Source organism: Pezoporus occidentalis, unplaced genomic scaffold (genome assembly GCF_034315485.1).
Source record: "Pezoporus occidentalis ecotype Australia unplaced genomic scaffold, CSIRO_AGI_Poc_V1 ctg265, whole genome shotgun sequence".
NCBI classification, from domain to species: Eukaryota; Metazoa; Chordata; class Aves; order Psittaciformes; family Psittacidae; genus Pezoporus; species Pezoporus occidentalis.
Genome location: NW_026914556.1, coordinates 121,465 through 140,260, shown reverse-complemented (window position 1 = coordinate 140,260; position 18,796 = coordinate 121,465). Strand labels below are relative to the sequence as shown.

The 18,796-nt window shown below is 47.5% G+C and overlaps 2 protein-coding genes across 9 annotated transcripts in view; one reads left to right on the top strand and one right to left on the bottom strand.

Moving 5' to 3' along the window:
• Nucleotides 1–12,901, top strand: part of LOC134166557 (charged multivesicular body protein 3) — a 33,989-nt gene extending 21,088 nt beyond the window's left edge. For both annotated transcript variants that reach the window (XM_062624301.1, XM_062624300.1), the window contains 5 exons: nucleotides 2,208–2,268; nucleotides 6,495–6,674; nucleotides 9,599–9,720; nucleotides 11,464–11,578; nucleotides 12,367–12,901. In XM_062624301.1, the coding sequence (XP_062480285.1) occupies nucleotides 2,208–2,268; nucleotides 6,495–6,674; nucleotides 9,599–9,720; nucleotides 11,464–11,578; nucleotides 12,367–12,500 (612 nt within the window). In that variant the 3' untranslated portion in view covers nucleotides 12,501–12,901. The remainder of the gene's footprint in view (nucleotides 1–2,207; nucleotides 2,269–6,494; nucleotides 6,675–9,598; nucleotides 9,721–11,463; nucleotides 11,579–12,366) is intronic.
• Nucleotides 12,902–14,089: 1,188 nt separating this feature from the next.
• The window catches only part of KDM3A (lysine demethylase 3A), a 35,306-nt gene continuing 30,599 nt past the window's right edge, over nucleotides 14,090–18,796 (bottom strand). For 4 of the 7 annotated variants that reach the window (XM_062624293.1, XM_062624292.1, XM_062624296.1 and 1 more), the window contains 5 exons: nucleotides 17,818–17,937; nucleotides 17,591–17,730; nucleotides 16,202–16,378; nucleotides 15,981–16,115; nucleotides 14,344–15,104 (listed from right to left, as the gene is read on the bottom strand). In XM_062624293.1, the coding sequence (XP_062480277.1) occupies nucleotides 15,024–15,104; nucleotides 15,981–16,115; nucleotides 16,202–16,378; nucleotides 17,591–17,730; nucleotides 17,818–17,937 (653 nt within the window). In that variant the 3' untranslated portion in view covers nucleotides 14,344–15,023. The other 3 variants (XR_009965913.1, XM_062624294.1, XM_062624295.1) reach the window with 3 other exon arrangements.

Genomic DNA, 18,796 nt, shown 5'->3' with positions numbered 1-18,796 from the left:
CAGACACCAAAGGTGAAGGTTTAGAAGATCTGCAGTGTCCTAGAACCATGGAACAGTTTGTGTTCAAAGGGACCTTAAAGCTCACCCACCTCCAACCCCCTGCCACGGGCAGGGACACCTTCCACTAGAGCAGCTTGCTCCAAGCCCCTGTGTCCAACCTGGCCTTGAACACTGCCAGGGATGGGGCAGCCACAGCTTCTCTGGGCACCCTGTGCCAGCGCCTCAGCACCCTCACAGGGAAGAGCTTCTGCCTAAGAGCTCATCTCAGTCTCCCCTCTGGCATGTTAAAGCCATTCCCCTTGGCCTGTCCCTACAGGCCCTTGTCCACAGCCCCTCTCCAGGCTTCCTGTAGCCCCTTTAGGCACTGGAGCTGCTCTAAGGTCTCCCCTTCAGGAGCCTTCTCGAGGCTGAACCAGCCCAGCTGTCAGCCTGTCACACATATTCCCTGCCGCTCTGCATCCACCAAGTCTCAGGGGAGCAGGTTATAGTTGTTGCTTGTTGGCTGATAGTGTTAGATGAGACATACACATTCAGCAGTGTACTTCCCCTTCTCTACCTGCCTCATACACCACACAGGTTGTTTATAGTCTCCTCCATTCATGAGTGGTGTTGGAAGATGCCACAGCAAGAACTGGGGCTTGGAGGCTGCTGCTCTCAGTGGTGGGATAAAGCAGCAGACAACTGTTTAACCCACCACATTGGTGCAGTGGTTATACTGCACCAATAAGTCCTTGTTTCATGTGTGATGAACATTATTTTGCCTTCCATAACAAACAAGCTTGTCATGTATTCCAATAACACAGTGTGTCTGTGGGTCATCCTTGAGCTGTTTGCCGAGGCACTAGAAACCAGGGAGAAATGCCAGTGTCATCCTGCTGTCAGGAGCACACTCTGGATGTTGCAGCCTTAATGATGATTCACAGGCTGTAAGTGTTAGTGAGATTGAGAAATCCATTCATAGTAAGAAACTTCCTCCCTGCTGCATTGAACTGCATGTTTAGAAGAAAGAAGGAGTAGTAATTTATGCATAGTAGATGATGAGGAAACAGCAGCACTTGCCTCAGGTCTGCCAGCAGCTGTACACAGGATACTGTCCCTGAGAGGGCTGGAGAGAGCATCCAAACACCACAGGAGGAGATGCTGATGGGAAGAGGTTGACATTTTTGGAATAGTGATTTGCCCTGGATTCGTTTCTGTGCTCTCTTGATGGAAGAGAATTTATTTATGATATAAAACAAGAATCTTCTGTCCTTGTGAGGGGCTGGTGATGCATTGCAGCCCATCCAAAGCTGGGGGTCTGCAATGCATTTAATAGCAGGTCTGGATTGTTTGAGCTTAAAAAGTGGGTTTACTTTTTTTACCACAGTGTGGTCCAGATGGTTTGTTTTATCTTACTATTTCTGGCTGTCTCTTGGGTGTGATGTAGTGCTGGGAGAATGATGTTTGTCACCAGTGTCTTTGGGACTGTGCATTACAGAGGCACAGCCTGTGCATCCTGCTGTAGTTTTAGCTTGGAGAAGAGAAGGTGAAGGGGCAAAGGTTTGAAGCCTTTCACTGCCTCTAATGGGGTTGTAGTGAAGAATTAGCCACGTACTTATCAGTTGTGCCCTGTGATAGACCACAAGGTGGTCAGAGGGGAATTTTGTATTGGACATAGCAAAGGTTTTCACTACAGGAGTGATGAAGTGTTGGAAGAGATGCTGAGAGTGGCTGTGAAGTCTCTGCCCTCACACAGTATCAAAACTCAATGGCTGAGGCCCCATACAACCTGTCTGAACTCTGAACTTAGTCCTGCTTTGAGCAGGACATTGGCTTGGAGACCTCCTGAGGTTCCTTCTGACTGAAATGGATAGTGGTACTCTTGGTGCTGTCATCCCCTGCCCACGTTTCTACCTTATGCTGAAATCCCTCATGCACAGCAATGTCACTGTGATGTAGGAAGGTGGCCCAGCAGTGAGTATCTCCAGTTCACATATTGTGTCCTCCTTAACTCCTTGTCTGAATGTTGAGGGCTGCAATAATTGGTGGTATCTCTGCAATGTTTGGTGGTTTTATTTGAGTAATGAACTATTTAAACATCACTCATAACTTAAAGCTGGTGCATTTTCAAGTGCTTCTTTTGATATTGAGTGTTTCAGTTCCTTCACATTATGAAAGCATAGTTTTAAAGTAGGAATTTTAAGTAACCCTCATGTTCTCTTTTTCAGGTCAATGAATGGTCCTTGAAGATAAGGAAAGAAATGAGAGTGATTGATAGACAGATCAGAGGTTTGTGCTTAGTCTCATTTTTTCCTTCCCCTGTCTGCCTTCAAGGGGGTTTTGTTTGAACTGGGGGAGGCCGTGAAATCTGCTCACCTGGGGTGCTCTGTTGCATCTGGAATAAAGGAGGAGGGGGAGGAATGTGATCCTGGAGCCAGACTTAGTCTGTGCCACAAAATGATGTTGCTGTGAAGTTCTCCAAGTAATATTTTCAAAGGAACTTGAATATTGTATGCTTCCAGTAAGACATAATCCTCTTAAGTCTAATTCGTCTTCTCAAATGGGATTTATTATCCAGAATTCCACCCGCATGGATTTAATGAATGGTATTGGTGTGGTATATAATTCCACATGTAGAGAGTTCCACAGGTATGTACTGGGGCGTAGTGCACATGCCGACCAAAAGTAGCTGCTATCAGCTTGGGGAAATTACAAACAGGAGAGAGGAAAAGAACAAAATCCTTTTCTCGGTGGGAGTTTTGCTGTTAAATGATGAGTGTTACACCTTGAAGATGTCTTGAAAGGCAGAGGAGTTATTATCACATAGACACTAGTTTAGATTTTGTTCTGCCCACTATCCCTGAAAACAGGTTTGGGGCTAGATTCTGTTTTCCCCTTTTTGTCTTCTACCCTGCCCTCAGGTTTGGTCCATGGGATGTGCTGGTAGAGGGTATTCAGTGTCAGCATCTGGTTATTATTTGGGGCCTACAAGGATGCTGGAGAAGGGACTAGAACGATAGGACAAGGGGTGATGGGTGTAAATTGAACCGGGGAAGTTCAGGTCAGGTATAAGGAGGAAATTCTTTACTGTGAGGGTGGTGAGGCACTGGAACAGGCTGCCCAAAGAAGCTGTGAATGCTCCATCCCTGGCAGTGTTCAAGGCCAGGCTGGGCAGAGCCTTGGGTGACATGGTCTGGTGTGAGGTGTCTCTGCCCATGGCAGGGGGTTGGAACTGGATGATCTTAAGGTGCTTTCCAACCCAAACCAGTCAGTGGTTCTATGATTAGGCACACTCCTGGTTTGAGTCACTCCTCAAGGAGTACGTTCTCCATTCCTGCCTTGATCCCCAGCCACACACTTGTAGGGTGAAGTGGTGGGGTCTGTATGTGCTCCCACTTGTAGATTTGTACAAGTTGGTTGGAGAGAGGTGCTTGTGCAGTGCAAAGTCTGCCTTGTTCCTCACTTTCCAAATGAGGACAAGGGTTTGTGCCTCCTGCAGGACACCAGCATACAGTGATGCTCATTCCACTTGTGAGTTGTTTTATGTTCTCCAAGGCACTTCATGTGGCTGTATTGGGCAAAGAAGAGCTGCAGTGTGGCTGATCTTGTTAGTAGTGTCTGTTTTAGAGGTCACATCCTCCCTGGGAGCAAACTACCCTTGTGCTTACAATTGATGGCTTCTTGACATTATGGTTTTCTCTCAGCTTTACACATGCCATAATACTTGTAATGGCCTATATAGATACTGGGTTATGTGGTAGCTTGGTATTTTGATGTAGATGTAAGTCTAATTACTATTACAGCTCTAAACATGTCTGCATATATATTTCAGAGTGCTAAATTCAAAGAGGTGCATTTCAGCATGAAATTGCTTAGGCTAGCTACCAACTATCTGCTATTCTGTTAATTCCCATTAAAATAAAGAGCAGAATATCTTCAGGATATTCATGTGGCTGTTAGACTCTGCCATGCTTTATCACTCCAGTTGAGACTTCCACAGGAAATCACTGCAATTTCTGTGTCAGCGTGTTGAGCTGGGACCTTGGTTTCCTCAGGGAAGGCTGTACTAGAGGGATTGTGATACAGCAACACTGGGATCCACCTGGGATGACCTGTGGGCTGGGATTGCTCCAACACTTGACTGGTCAGTGCAGCTACTAATAGAAGAGCACGCTGTTCTGAGCCATCTGTGGTTGGCCTCTTGCTCTGTGGTGACTTCTGTTCGGTGTAGGTTGCTTGGAGGGCTTGAAGACATGAAAGGTATCCTTGTGGCTTCAGAACAGAATGTTTTGAGGTAATATAGTTGGAGTAATGCAGTTTGCAAGTCTCTGTCACAGTGCTTTGCACTGCATTGTGTCTGAGCTTGGTCGCACTGCAGAGGGAGGGCTGTAGGGACTCTGGCTCACCAGAGGCGCATAGCTGGCATTGACCTTCAAAGACTTGTCACATATTTGTGCCACTATTTCCTATTTAGCAGTTTGTCACGCAAGTGAAAGCATGTACTCGAGTATGGGGCCACCCTGTGCTAGTTGGGTTGTAGTGACACGATGCTTTTGGTGGGTTTAGCCTGACAAAGTGAATGTAATGACAACGTGAATGTAATTCCTCAGTGCTGCTGGAGCACTGCTGGTGCTTCCTGTTCACTTCTGCTGTTTCTTACCTGTTTTGATACGCTGGGACTCGGCTCACTCCCATGTCTGACATACAAGTCTTCAAACCTTGGACATTCCCCCAAATAATAGTGGGAAAGCAGCAAGGAGTGTGTTTTCCTGATTGTGATCCTGCAGATCTCCTTTAGGATAAAGACACCATGGGCTGATACTGAGAGAATGACTCACCTTGAGCACAGGGTTCATTAACTCCCACGTGAGAAGCTGCATTGAAGTCTCTCAGTTGGCATCTGCCAGTAAGCACAGTATGTTGATGCCTTTGTTTCATGAAATGGCAACTTCTGATTCCTGCCTACGTGTAACTTCTGTCTGATGTAAATCAAGAAGACTCAACCCCCCCTAAATTTGAACAGAAATAATTGTTTCTTTACTAGAAAATAATGGTTCTTGGTCATTTCCTTCAGCTCTTTGCAGGAAGGTGAATCTAACCCTTACTGTCTGAATTCTCTGTTTGCTTTAGGCTAATTTTTTGTGGACTCTTAAATCCACATTCATCAGTAGCTGGTTTGTTGCTCGCTCTGGAGAAGGAAGGGGGTTGATACAGCCCCTGCTTGTTCCTGCATTTCTTACTCTGGGCTTTTTGAGGTACACAGCCAGTGTTACCTGACAAGGCAGATGTGAGCAGTCCCATCAGATTTGCTGCAGAAACGATGTTATTTACTGCATAATATTTTGCATCCAGTTATTTGGTGCTCATGTAGTACAGGCCTAGGCCAGCTTTCCTGCACCAGCATGCTCTTACGATAGCTGTGGAATGAAGCTGGATACCAGGAGAGTTTGAACAGGCTGTTTTAAGTTGTATCTAACAATTTACCAGCATAGTAGTTTCTGCTGATGAATCATCCATAGCTTTGGTGCCAGCCAGCTTGCGCTCTGAATATGCCAGTTCACACAAACACCTAATGCACGTGTGTTTAAAGGGTGAGCAGCAGAAACTCAAGACCTTAACTCCTTAGGCACAAGTGTAGACTTGGCTGGGGGTCCAGTTGAGGGTCCACGACTTGTGCCTGACAAGGGGAATAAATAGGTCTGTCTGCAAGGGTGAAGGCGTTTTTGGGCAGGAATTAAGAGTTCTCAGTAACTTAGGAATTCACTGTAGAAGTTGTTATGCTGTTTTCTGCAGGCAGTGTACATCTAAAGCTTTGTAACTCTGTGAGATCAACCTTCTACATCCTTTCTGAATGTATCTTAAGAAGAACACAATTCAGGGCTTTAGAAAGTGACAGCAGCAGCCTTCAAATTCCCTTGAAGGTGGTCATATGGGTTAAGCTTTGATGTAGGTAGGTATGTTTGCTAGTGAAATGCCTGCCTGGCTTCTGAGACTGAGTTTTAAACTGCTTGTGACAGCTTTGTTCCTTCCTGGTGTAGTGGGACTATCAGTGATGAAGAGGTAACCTTATAAACAGCAAATCAGTCTTGAACTATGTGTGTACGCATTCTATGTCTGTGTAAGTATTTATCTATCTGTACATCAGGCCAGTTTAATAGGAAGTCATTCTGAAGTTGTAAGTCAAGTAATGGCTTTGTTCTTCCTGGACCTTGAGGATTCACCTTAGCTCAGCCCAATGCAGGAATATTCCTGGAGAGTCATTTACAGTACTCATGGCTGCAGAGGGAATTACGGAGCTGCATGTCTAGTAATGAGAAATCCCTTATTAATATTCAGTTGAATTAATCAGCTGACATGTAAAACAGCTTAGAACAAGGTCTTTGAGCAACAGAGGGAGTTTGAAATCAAGCAGAAATGTTTCTTTGCATTGAAAATACCACCCAACAAATGACTGGTTTCTCTTCCACATCCTTTAGCACCTTGTCACTCTTTGCTGTGTATTTTCTGTATTCCAGATATCCAGAGGGAAGAGGAGAAGGTGAAGCGGTCAATAAAGGATGCTGCCAAAAAGGGTCAGAAAGATGTGTGTGTGATCCTGGCCAAGGAACTGATCCGCTCCCGAAAGGCCGTAAGCAAACTCTATGCATCCAAAGCTCACATGAACTCTGTTCTCATGGGGATGAAGAACCAGCTTGGTAAGAACAACTTCTGAGCACAAGCACAATGACTCCTCTGGCGTTAGAAGTGAGGTCTGAGTCAAGGTCAAGTGCAGGCAGAGCTGGAATTGGAAGCAGTGCTGCTCTTGTGAAAGGCAGCTGATTCCTGGGCTTCAGGACTCAGGGAAACTCCTCCCATAGCAGTCCCAGAGGCATGAGGCTGCTGCAGTTCCATGTCCCCACATCCAGCCAGGCTGAGCACTTGGTCCCAGCAGGCATATGCAGCCACACATGCTTCACTGCAGTGCCTTTACCAGCTCCCCTGTAGGCACACACAGCTCTCACACAGGCATTAACAGCACTGACACTCAATCCTGGTCTTGCTCTTCAGCTGATTAGGACTAAGGTGCCCTAGTAGAACATGTATGTACACGCATACAAGGTATGGGATGTTCCAGGAGCTGCTGTCAGATGCCCAGTCTAAGCTGACTGTCTGATAGTTGGCCCCAGAACAACTCCTCTGCCTGAGCTGGTACCTGGTCCTGCAGGCCCCTGAGGTGTGTGTGTTCCCTATGGTTGTTCCCTTAAAAATCCCATAGTAAATTCTTCATGTCCAGCCACATTCCTGCAGTCCCCTTAAAAGATCTGTCATGAGTCTTTCCTGAGTCCACAACACTTTTTCCCCTCACATCCCATAATGAGTCTCATATCCCTGTAGGCAATAACCCCCTTCAGTGTGCAGACCTTTCCACTGCCCTGTGTGGATGGTTTCCCACCCTGGGCTCCGAAGCAGCCGGGGAGTTCACAGTTAGTTCCTGGGGTCCCTACTCCTTGTTGTTCCCTAGATCCTCATTGTGTTTCCTCTAAGATAATCTATCACCTCTCCTCAGAGCCTGAGGGCTGCAGTGACATTGGGGTTTGTGTGCTCTGAAACAGAACCTCCTTCCAGTAGTTTGGGGCATGTTTTCAGTGTGTTCCTGAGCAGTTCAAGTGTGTGCCCGATATCCTTGTGTCCTTCTGGAGCCTGTTACTGGTTTTGGCAGGATCTGTGGCATGAGGTTTATTTCCTGCACTAGGATTCCCTTCATCTGGTAAACCATTTTCTCTAGCAAGAGTCTTATGGCACTCGCTAAGCCCCAAATGGAGAATTGGGGGCAGTGTTTGATTTCCTTGATGAATAGATTTGTGGCTTAATATCTTTGCTCTCTGCAAACCCCACTTAGTCCTTTGTGCTCCTCCAGCACCAGCACATTCCCTCATTCCTCATCCCCATCAGACATCTGTTGTAATAGATTTCCTGCAGCATTTTCTAGACTCTGGAGTGTTCCAGCCTGTAACAAGAGCAGAGCAGAAAGCATTAAAGACAGGGAAAGACTTGGTGGGGTTAACAGGCTACTGATGTCAGAGCATGTCCCCCTACCCAGCATTATCCAAGCAGTGCCAGTGGATTTTAACACTTGGATGAGTGATAAGTGAGGTGTTTCAATGTGAACCTTCGGTGTAATGTTCTGGTAGGTCAAATATGACTCTGCATGTACCTGATTGAGGAAGGGAAAGCAGTGGCCATCCTTGAGGTGCATTTCAAAGGAAACACAGCAGCCTCCTCCTTACTACCACCGGCAGCATCTTCATCCTGCTGGGAATGTTCTGATCCACTTAGGAAGGAATCTAACATTCAGTCTGGGGTTTGTATGAACTGGTTTCATCTTGGGGAAATAACCACTAAAGGCAAACCTTCTGTCAGTTTGTTAACATTACAAGTGTCAGGCTCTTGAAGCATTAAAATGACAAGTAAATATCTGCTGTACCTTCATTTTGCTTCATGAAGGAGTGACCATTTTATACACAAACAGGTAAGTTCCCTGTGAGCAGGAAGCTGCCAAGTCAAATAGCAGGAACCTCACAGTAGGCTGGGTTGGACACAGGGGCTTGGAGCAAGCTGCTCTAGTGGAAGGTGTCCCTGCCCGTGGCAGGGGTTGGAACTGGATGAGCTTTAAGGTCCCTTCCAACACAAACCAGGCTGGGATTGTGGCAGAGTTGTTCCCACTACCAGGTGCTGGGCAGAAGGTGAAAGCCCCAGCAAGACCTCTGGCTGTGAGGGATATGGGCAGGAGGTCCTCAGGGATCACTCTCCTATGATCTGGGTGCAAATCTCTCTGCAGCCAACCTGGGTGCTCCAGCTAATTGTACAGGACCAGGACATTTGCTATCAATGCATTTTTTTCTGATGCGGGCAGCAGTTGAGTTTTCAAGGAAGGCAGAGATGAATGGAGAATCCCAGACTGGTTTGTGTTGGAAGGGAGCTTAAAGCTCATCCAGTTCCAACCCCTGCCACGGGCAGGGACACCTTCCACTAGAGCAGCTTGCTCCAAGCCCCTGTGTCCAACCTGGCCTTGAACACTGCCAGGGATGGGGCAGCCACAGCTTCTCTGGGCACCCTGTGCCAGCGCCTCAGCACCCTCACAGGGAAGAGCTTCTGCCTAAGAGCTCATCTCAGTCTCCCTTCTGTCAGGTTAAAGCCATTCCCCTTGGCCTGTCCCTACAGGCCCTTGTCCCAAGCCCCTCTCCAGGTTTCCTGCAGCCCCTTTAGGCACTGGAGCTGCTCTAATGTCTCCCCTTCAGGAGCCTTCTCTTCTCCAGGCTGCCCCAGCCCAGCTCTCTCAGCCTGGCTCCAGAGCAGAGCTGCTCCAGCCCTCGCAGCATCTCCGTGGCCTCCTCTGGCCTCACTCCAACAACTCCATGTCCCTCTTGTGCTGTTGCTCCAGAGCTGGACACAGGACTGCAGGGGGTTCTCGTGAGAGCAGAGCAGAGGGGAAGAATCACTATGAAGATGGGGGATGCAAGTTTCTCTTTTGAAATAAATTGCCCGATTCAAACACATCTGTGCCCATGTAGGGAGGATGTCATTGCTCTGCTTTATGGTGCATGAATCATTGAAGCTTCCCTCTCCCTGTCCTTCACAGCGGTGCTGAGAGTAGCAGGTTCGTTGCAGAAGAGCACAGAAGTCATGAAAGCTATGCAAAACCTAGTCAAAATCCCTGAAATCCAAGCAACGATGAGGGAGTTGTCCAAAGAGATGATGAAGGTAAGATCTAGAACAACAGGATCCGGGTGGACAGGAGCTGGTCTTTACTGTGCCGTGAGATCACTCAGGTGGCTCCTTTGTCAGAGGGATTGTGTGAGCCCTAATGAATGCAAATTGAAGCAGCACTTAATAGCTGGGATTCTCTAGCAGAGTAGATGATACTTGCAGCATGTTTGGTGTAGAGCTTGAGGTATAAAACTGTTGCTGAGTTTGAGGACGGAAGGAAGAGGATCCATCCCCATGCGGAGCGGTTGTGGCTTGGTTGTCCCAGTCCCATGGGCAGGAGCGGAGCGAGGCTGGCAGCAGTGCCCAGTGGCTGCCATGGCCCTCAGCTTTTCCCTGCTCTTGGGGGATGGAGTTCCTGCTTTCAGGATGGAAATGTTCATTGAGACCCCTGACAGCCTCTTGTGGAGCAGGGAGCTCAAAGTCTCATCTCGGCAACGATGGCTGCTCTGATACTGGGTTTAGAACATCCAGCTTAGTGTCTCCATGGGATGAAGTGCTCTGGTTGTGAGCTGCACTGGTTCTCTGTTGTGACTGGTATCTTTTCGACTACCAAAACTGGTTTGCAACTCAGTTTGATTTCTTACTCATTTTACCACTGTGCACCAGAGCAGTTTGGCCATAGACCCTGCAGAGGGAGTTTTCAAATCATAGAATCATAGCTTTGTGTTGAAAGGGACCCTCAAAGCTCATCTAGTCCAATCCCTAAATGCAGACAGAAGAAAGGGAAGCTGCGTCAAACACTGATTTCAGTGTGTTGTACAGTCTGTGTGCTGTACTGAGGTTTGCAGTTGTATTTCGTGGGCTTGCAGCATGTTCAGATGTGGAACAACAATGACACCTTGAGGGTTTCTGAGTGAGAACACGGGTGTTTAGTCCTCATTTTTCTTACTGCTTTTCCTGTGCACTGCTTGTACAGTCATGGAATCAGCCGGGTTGGAAAAGATCTCTTAGATGATCAAGTATGACCATTCCCTGTGCACTGCCAAGGTCACCACTAACCCATGGCACTGAGGCCTCATCTCCACGGTGTGAACACTCACAGGGACGGTGACTCCAGCTCTGCCCTGGGCAGCCTGTTCCAATGCCTGAGCACCCACTGGGGAAGGAATTGTTCCTCAGCTCCATCTAAACCTGCCCTGGTGCAGCTTGAGGCCGTTTCCTCTTGTCCCATCCCTTGTTCCTTGGGAGCAGAGCCCAGCCCCTCCTGGCTCCAGCCTCCTGTCAGGCACTTGTAGGGAGCCATCAGGTCCCCCCTGAGCCTTCTCTTCTCCAGAGTGAACCCCCCAGGTCCCTCAGCCATTCCCCATCACACTTGTGCTCCAGGCCCTGCACCAGCTCCGTGCCCTTCTCTGGCCCCGCTCCAGCACCTCAAGGTCTCTCTTGTAGTGAGGGGCCCAGAGCTGAACACAGGATTTGAGGTGCAGCCTCACCAGTGCCCAGTGCAGGGGCACGATCCCTGCCCTGGTTCTGCTGCCACACTGGTGCTGATACAGGCCAGGATGCTGTTGTCATCTTGGCTGCCTGCATACAAGGTGCTCATGTTTAGCAAGCTCATATATGTACTTAGACTGGAGGCAGGGGTGTTAGGCCCCCTCCTGCGGTGGGATGGGCTTGATCCAGAAAGTCTGTGTTGTTATGCCTGGATAGGCATAACCTGAACGAGGAAGTAGGAAGCGTGTCCTTACTCTGCTGCACATTGCAAGCACATCACACACTGCCTTCTCTGCTTTCTGCTAGGCTGGAATTATAGAGGAGATGCTGGAGGACACCTTTGAAAGCTTGGAGGATCAGGAGGAAATGGAAGAGGAAGCAGAGATGGAAATTGACAAAATCCTGTTTGAAATCACAGCTGGTGAGTTCGCATTGGCTGGGAGCAGAGCTGGGACCCTGCTGTGCTCAGCAGGACACAGCACTTCACATCCTCTCTTCTGAGCTGTGCTCTCCCTCAGGTGTCTTGGCCTTTGCCACCAGGCAGAGTGCTTTTGGAAACTGATTTCTCAGGGAGCACCGGATGAGGAGGCCGGTGCGGTTCAGTGAAGCAGTAGTAATGTCCGTGTAGTTCATCAGTGAGGTTGCAGCAGCTCGGTGTCTGTCTGTGCATCCTCCTGATGAGGGGGAATGTGTATGACTGACTGGACAGGCTGTTACTAATGAAGCTGTGAAATGAACTTGGCTGCATCACCTCGAGTCTCGGGCCAAGTGGTAACTCCTGGCTGTAAAGTGCTGTTGGGGTCTTGAGGGTTTGGGGAGGGAGAGAAAATAACACAAACCCAAATTCCAATCACAAACCCCAGCTCCTGCAGTCATGATTGACTGGCTCTTACTTGACTGAGATAATGCTTTGAATGCTCCGTGCCTGGATTTCTTGTGAGGTGGTGTGAGATGCCCAGCTCCACAGCACCTACCCTGCTCTTGCCCCATGCCCAGCCCCTGGTGTGTTGCCCTCCCTTGTTTCTCACATCCTGCTTCCCTTTTCCCCATCCTGTTTCCTGGCTGGGAGCTGCTCCCTTCCTGCCTCTCCCAAGCAAGTTGATACTGACTGAGTCAGCCACTTGTGCCCAGCCTTTACCAGAAGTGAGTGGCTGGATTCCTTCAGCTGCATCTCACCACGAAGACCTAACGCACACCCTTTGTTTGCAGGGGCCTTGGGTAAAGCACCCAGTAAAGTCACAGATGCTCTTCCAGAGCCCGAGCCCATGGGAGCGACGGCTGCTGTGGACGAGGAGGAAGACATCGAGGCGATGCAGTCGCGGTTGGCCACCCTCCGCAGCTAAGGGGTGACCAGCGTGTACAGATGGCTTCTGGGCCATTGTCCTGCCTTCAGAATGCAAAACTTAATACGTGAGAGTACTTTATGTAATATATATTGGTATTTTTTCTTCCTGGGGTTGTGTTCTCTAAGAACCTACTGTAACGTACCTCTGACTGGGGAGGGTGAGCTGCAGCGGTCACCCTTTGCTCGTCAGCCCATCTCCCCTGTGAGAGGCCGTGGTGAAACGGTAGCAATGGTGTAACCTTATGGGGTTGTAGATAGAAGGTCCTGAAATCCATCCTTAGCTTCAAGAAGCATCTTGTCCTAAAACGCACTTTGTCTGCTACCAAAAGCCTTCAGCAGTGTAAGAGCGTGTTCTTCCTGAATCACTACACATTTTATTAAAGCTGCTTTTAACAGTCAGTTCAGTTTGCGTCACTTCAACCTCTCTTCCACCTCCACCAGCTCCCTTCTGGGTTTAGAACACCTTTGGGGTTGTTTCTTTAGCACATAGGTGAAGAAAAGCTTTTAGTTGTTAAATAGTTGCTGTGTTCCAGTGTGGCCCAGGTGGTGTGTGTTCACTGCAGTGCCTTCTTCAGCAATGAACAGCTCCATTTCCCTTATCTCTACAGCCACACACCCACAGTGTAAGGCTTTGTGTCATTAACTGAGCAGCCTTGCTGTCAAATACAATGGGGTTATGGTAATGCTGTTGTATGATCTGTCCTTACACAAAGCAGCTGATTTACCTCTGTGCCAAACACCAGAGCCCACGGGATGGAGCTGAGCTAAGATGACTCTGCCTTGGTGCTGCTGGAGCTGGGACCCTCCCAGAGAAAGGAAATGACCCTGCACATACTTAAAGTCATACTATGATCATTTCTGTAAGGATCAGAGGCTGCAAAGCCTTAATTGAGCTACAGCTTATTGAAAGGGCTTCCTTAAATGACAATCTCCACACCAGCACCTAAATTCATCCTTCAGAAGCTGGAGAATTGAATTTTTCAGGATAAATGAAGAAAGATGAAATGAGATTTCAGCCTGGAGAAGGTGCGGTGGGGAGACCTCATAATGGTCATCCAGTGTCTAAAGGGGCCAACATGCAATCCAGAGGGACGCTTGCCAAGGGCATGTAGGGACAGAACAAGGAGGGATGGCTTTAAACTGACAGTAGTTGTCTGCACGAGCCTCCCTCAAGTTTTAATCTTGGTGGGTGCCACCTTTTCTCTATCTTGAGAGGAAGGCAGCAGCTGTACCTGTTCAGTGCACACAGCACTTGATCCTAACTCTCTGTGAGTCACTGCACATTCTGCTGCACTTCATGTACTGAGAGTTAATGCAGTGAGGTGCAATGGGGAGGGGGAATCAGCACTGTTTGGCAGTGTGTTACATGAAGTTCAGAACCATGACTTGTGGCTAACCAGTGCATTTCCTCTCACACGTGGCTCTTCCCATGCATTTCAGTGCCAGAAGGGACACTGGAGAACAGAAAGGCTTGGATTATGGTGTTAGATGGGAGATGCACTTTCCCACTCTTGCCCCCATGCCTGTCTTATGATGGTTTCAGTCTTTCTCAAGTGATTCTGGAGCAGCGTGTGTGCTATTTGAGAGTGCAGCTGCAAAGCTCCTTTAATACAGACCCTGATGCTGGCTGAGAAGCAGCCACTGAGCTACATCACGCTTCAGTCAACCAAAGAGAGCTGTAATCAAACCTGTCTGAATTCAGTACCCCAAAGCCTGCAGGTGCTTTACAAACCAGCTCAAGCAGTATATAATACACCATTTTCTTTTGCATTTCAAAGCACTGCCTCAAATGAGTTACTTTTGAAAGCCTCAGTTGAAGAAGCCATGCAACGAACAGTATCTGAAATAGAAGAATTTTATGTAGACCATTCGGTGTTAAAAACCAGAGGATCAAACATCAGTTCAACTGAAAGAGCAGTTTCAAACAGAAGCTGTTTTGATTAAAAGTCTTTGTTTTTAACATTTAGAAATTTAAATACATTTATCTAAAGATGGTTTAACCCCCATCTCTATGTTACTATACAATAGCTTAAAGCTACTTTTAAATGCTAGTTCTATGTTAATGTGAAATCCCAGAACTGCATTCTTACAGGAAAAAAAAGGAAATCAGTTATTAAACTGGGTGACTCCTGCTTCTTCTCCCACCCCAAAATACATGTGAAAAACTGGAGCTTTACAATGCCTTGGAATAATGTTCTTTTTTAAACAAGGAATTTGGAATAGTTTTCCAACAGTTCTCTAAGGAGGTATATTTGTACAGTTTGGAGAGCAACTCCGTATAAAGTTCTATTGCAACTGAGCATTCACAGTATGCCACAGTCCATACATATTACTACATATACATATCAGGTTTGTAAACATTGGAAGAATACACAGAATATAGTACCACGAGCCTCTGGTACTGCTGAAAGGAAGATGAGGTAACATTCATAGAAGCTCAAAGTCCACAGAGGTCCTGACTGAGTAGGTAAAACAGCTGCCAACGCTTCTGTTTCAGAGTGTGTGGTTAAGGCTTTCTGCTTCACGGTCTGCTAAGGCTGGATTCGTTCGCTCTCAGTATCCCAACCGCGTCTTTAACAGCGTGGTAGATGACATTCTTCACCTGGGAGGAAAAGAAAAGGCTTTGAGTTCTCAAAGGAACAGCATAGCCAGGGTCAGGTTGGAAGCTGTATGAAGGCAGGCTGAGAACACTGGGGCTGTTCAGCCTGGAGAAGAGAACCTGCATGGAGACCTCAGAGCAGCCTTTCAGTATCTAAAGGGGGACTACAAGGATGCTGGAGAGACTCTTCATCAGGGACTGTAGTGATAGGACAAGGGGCAATGGGTTCAGACTGAAACAGGGGAAGTTCAGGTTAGATTTAAGGAAGTAATTCTTTACTGTGAGGGTGCTGAGGCACTGGCACAGGGTGCCCGGAGAAGCTGTGGCTGCCCCATCCCTGGCAGTGTTCAAGGCCAGGATGGACACAGGGGCTTGGAGCAAGCTGCTCTAGTGGAAGGTGTCCCTGCCCCTGGCAGGGGGCTGGAACTGGAGGAGCTTTAAGCTCCCTTCCAACCCAGACCATGCTGTGATTCTGTGATCTACATGACCTTCAAGTAAATCACTAACTCAGAGGAAAAAAAGGTTCAAATTCTGACAGGACAGAAATTGAGACCCCATGGCCTGAGCAAAGTATTGCCAGCTCAGCTAGAGGAAACGTGGAAGAGACACGGAGACAGGTAGAGAAAACATGGAAGAAAACACATCCAAGTAATCTCAGGCAAAGCTTCAGAAGCTTCTTCAGAACTACTAACAAACAACAATTTAAATCCCTATTGAAACTCCTCTTTGAGATCCAGTGCAGGAAGCTGACCTCAACATGAAAGCAACCCGAGTTGTGTGGACACAGCCCTTGTGCTTTGGTGAGGGCTGGTTAGTGAGGTTTGGTGGGTGTTATAGGGTTAAGAGGGGCAGGGTTCATCTTGAGCACTGATAAGTTACCTGCAATTTATCTTCATGGTTCGTATGCGTATGTGACAGATATCTAAATTCCTGAGTGAGCCAGAAGCAGTGTTTGACATGCTCCGGGGATACAAAGTCTTCTGCAACTTTAATACAACTGTACAAGTTATGAACCTGGAGAGAACAAACACAAGCGTTAGTGCTGTGCTCAGAGCTCTCTGCCCACAAGGTCAGGCTGGAAGAGTGCCCCTGGGCCTTGCCTGGTGTGGAGCTCCTGCTGGAATGAAAACTACATCTCCTAGAAACTGTACAATAGCCCAGCCTTGAACTCCATACTCCTGATGAAGGCGTTTTCTTAGCGACCGGTCCAGGTACCAGCTCTGATCATGAATGGGATCGTGATCAACAGGGTTTTCTTGACCTTGTTCCTCTGCAACCTGCAAAGTCACAACATGACAGGTATTAAAATACACCATCCTCAAGATGTATCTGTGGTATTCCATACACATGCACTCCAGAGTGACTTGTACCATGTGTTCAGGTCTAAGAGGCACACAGTGAAAGGTTTGGGTTCTTAGTCCTTACCTTGTCACGGGCTGGCCATTTTTCAGCCCCTCTGGCTTCACAGACACATTGCAAATGTGGGTATAGGGAATGGAAGTGAACCCAATTTGCAGGAAGCAGCATCAGAGGGTTAAGGGACTCACGTGTTCACAGTGGGAACCACTGTCATACAGGATCAATACTCTCACACTATAAGAGGTTGTAATTGGAAGAAACCACTGAGTGGGGAGTTCCGGAGGTGTCTGCCCAGGGACCAGCACAAGTCAGTGCACATCCAAACAGAGGATGTGAATAGATTTCTGGGAGACAGGAGGCTGGGAGCACAACAGGCTCTTTAGGAAAGAAATCTGAGGGCTGCAGGCAGCAAATTTCTGCAGTGTTCCAGTATAAACCCGTTTGCTGCAATCATTTACACCAGGAGTGTGGCCCAAAACCTCATCTGGGAGGAGACAAACACCTTGGTTCTGCTGGAAGCCTCACATTTGCAGGCAAGTGCTACAAGAGGTGAGACACTGATAGCCAGAACTCAAAATGCCAACTCTTAACCAAATTCAGTATCATGTTTTAACAAGTATAAGATCTGTTCTTTGTTAATACTGAACCAACCTACTGTAGCCTCTCTGAGCTTCCACCCAAGACAGCAGCAGTTCAGGCTGACAAAGGTGACAGTTGTTCACACCATCCCATTTATCATTTTAAACCATCAACACATCAGCGATTTCCACTTTCAAAGCACCAGAGAAGTTCCAGAACTGAGACCACAAAGAACTCTGGACCATTTGTGGTGAATTCAAACGCTGAAACAAGCCTTTTGGGATGTAGTATCACATCTCTCCTAAGCCTTAAACTCCATGGAAACATCACCACGAACACCTCATGCTTTTCCCTTAATCCAAACCTCATAAAGGTATGAGGAAAAATAGGTAGGAAAAGGGAGAGAACAAGGGAGAACTTTAGGCACCACATACTTCTCTGCCATTTCCCAATGTGCATGCTTTTAAGGATGTAGTTTAAGAAAAGTCCAAGGATATGTACTTACGAGCCCACACAGAGAGAAGATCAGTTTTTAGGACATCACAGCTTACCTTTTTAAGGAATTCCCGGATCTTCTCTGTATCTTTGGCAGCATAAATGTGCCACAGAGCTCCAGGTTTCTCTCTGCTTTCAGTAAAGCGCTTAATGGTCAATTCATCAGAATCACCATCCTGTATGGTTTTAAGCACTTCTGTTGAGAGGAAACATGAGCAGTTACAGCAAAGGACTTTCCCTCCAACCACAAAAATAACCTCTATCAGCATAAGAAAGACTTTACCTTCTTCTTGATCTGCCTGGCCTTTGGGGATACCCACATAAACCATAACGTTGGCTGCATCAGACACATCTAAATGGAGGTTTGTTGTGCCGTATTTTCTATCCTCTGGTGTTATTAAGCCTGGGAAAGAAGAGAACAAAAAGAGCAGCAGCACATTAGCAAGACAATAAGAAACCTTAGACCCCTCTTAGCAGCACCAGCTGAAAAGACCAGAGAGCTTTTTCTTTCTGTTCCAGGACAGCAATATGCTTTATAGCCAGGATCCTGCCCCATCCTGGGTCTTCCCAAGTGATCAGTTTACAGGCTGATCCATGCCTATACCCTGCCTGTACAATATATAAAAGCCACATTTAAGTCCTGACTAAAAGAGAGTTTCTTCCAGTGCCTAAAGAGGCTACAGGAAACCTGGAGAGGGGCTTTATTCATGGGCCTGTAGGGATAGGACAAGGGGGAATGGCTTTAACCTGCCAGAGGGGAGACTGAGATGAGCTCTTAGGCAGCTCTTCCCTGTGAGGGTGCTGAGGCGCTGGCACAGGGTGCCCAGAGAAGCTGTGGCTGCCCCATCCCTGGCAGTGTTCAAGGCCAGGTTGGACACAGGGGCTTGGAGCAAGCTGCTCTAGTGGAAGGGGTCCCTGCCCGTGGCAGGGGGTTGGAACTGAATGAGCTTTAAGGTCCCTTCCAACACAAACCATGCTGTGATTCCATGGTTCTCCAGCAGTCTAAAAAGCAGCCACTACAGTATTTACTAGCCATGATCTTTTACTGCTCATGGTCATGCTTAGTTTTAAATGCCTTTTGAGTGAGAGCAGATGAACCAACTATGGAAAGAACTGCTCAAGAGAGATTAAAAACTAAACAATACAGCCCCAAAAGGAGAAACAACAAAAGTGATACAGCAGAAGCAGCTATACAACAAATACATGGGGCTGTCTATAGAAAGAGAAGCTGTGTATACACATGTGGAGCAAGCCGATAGGGA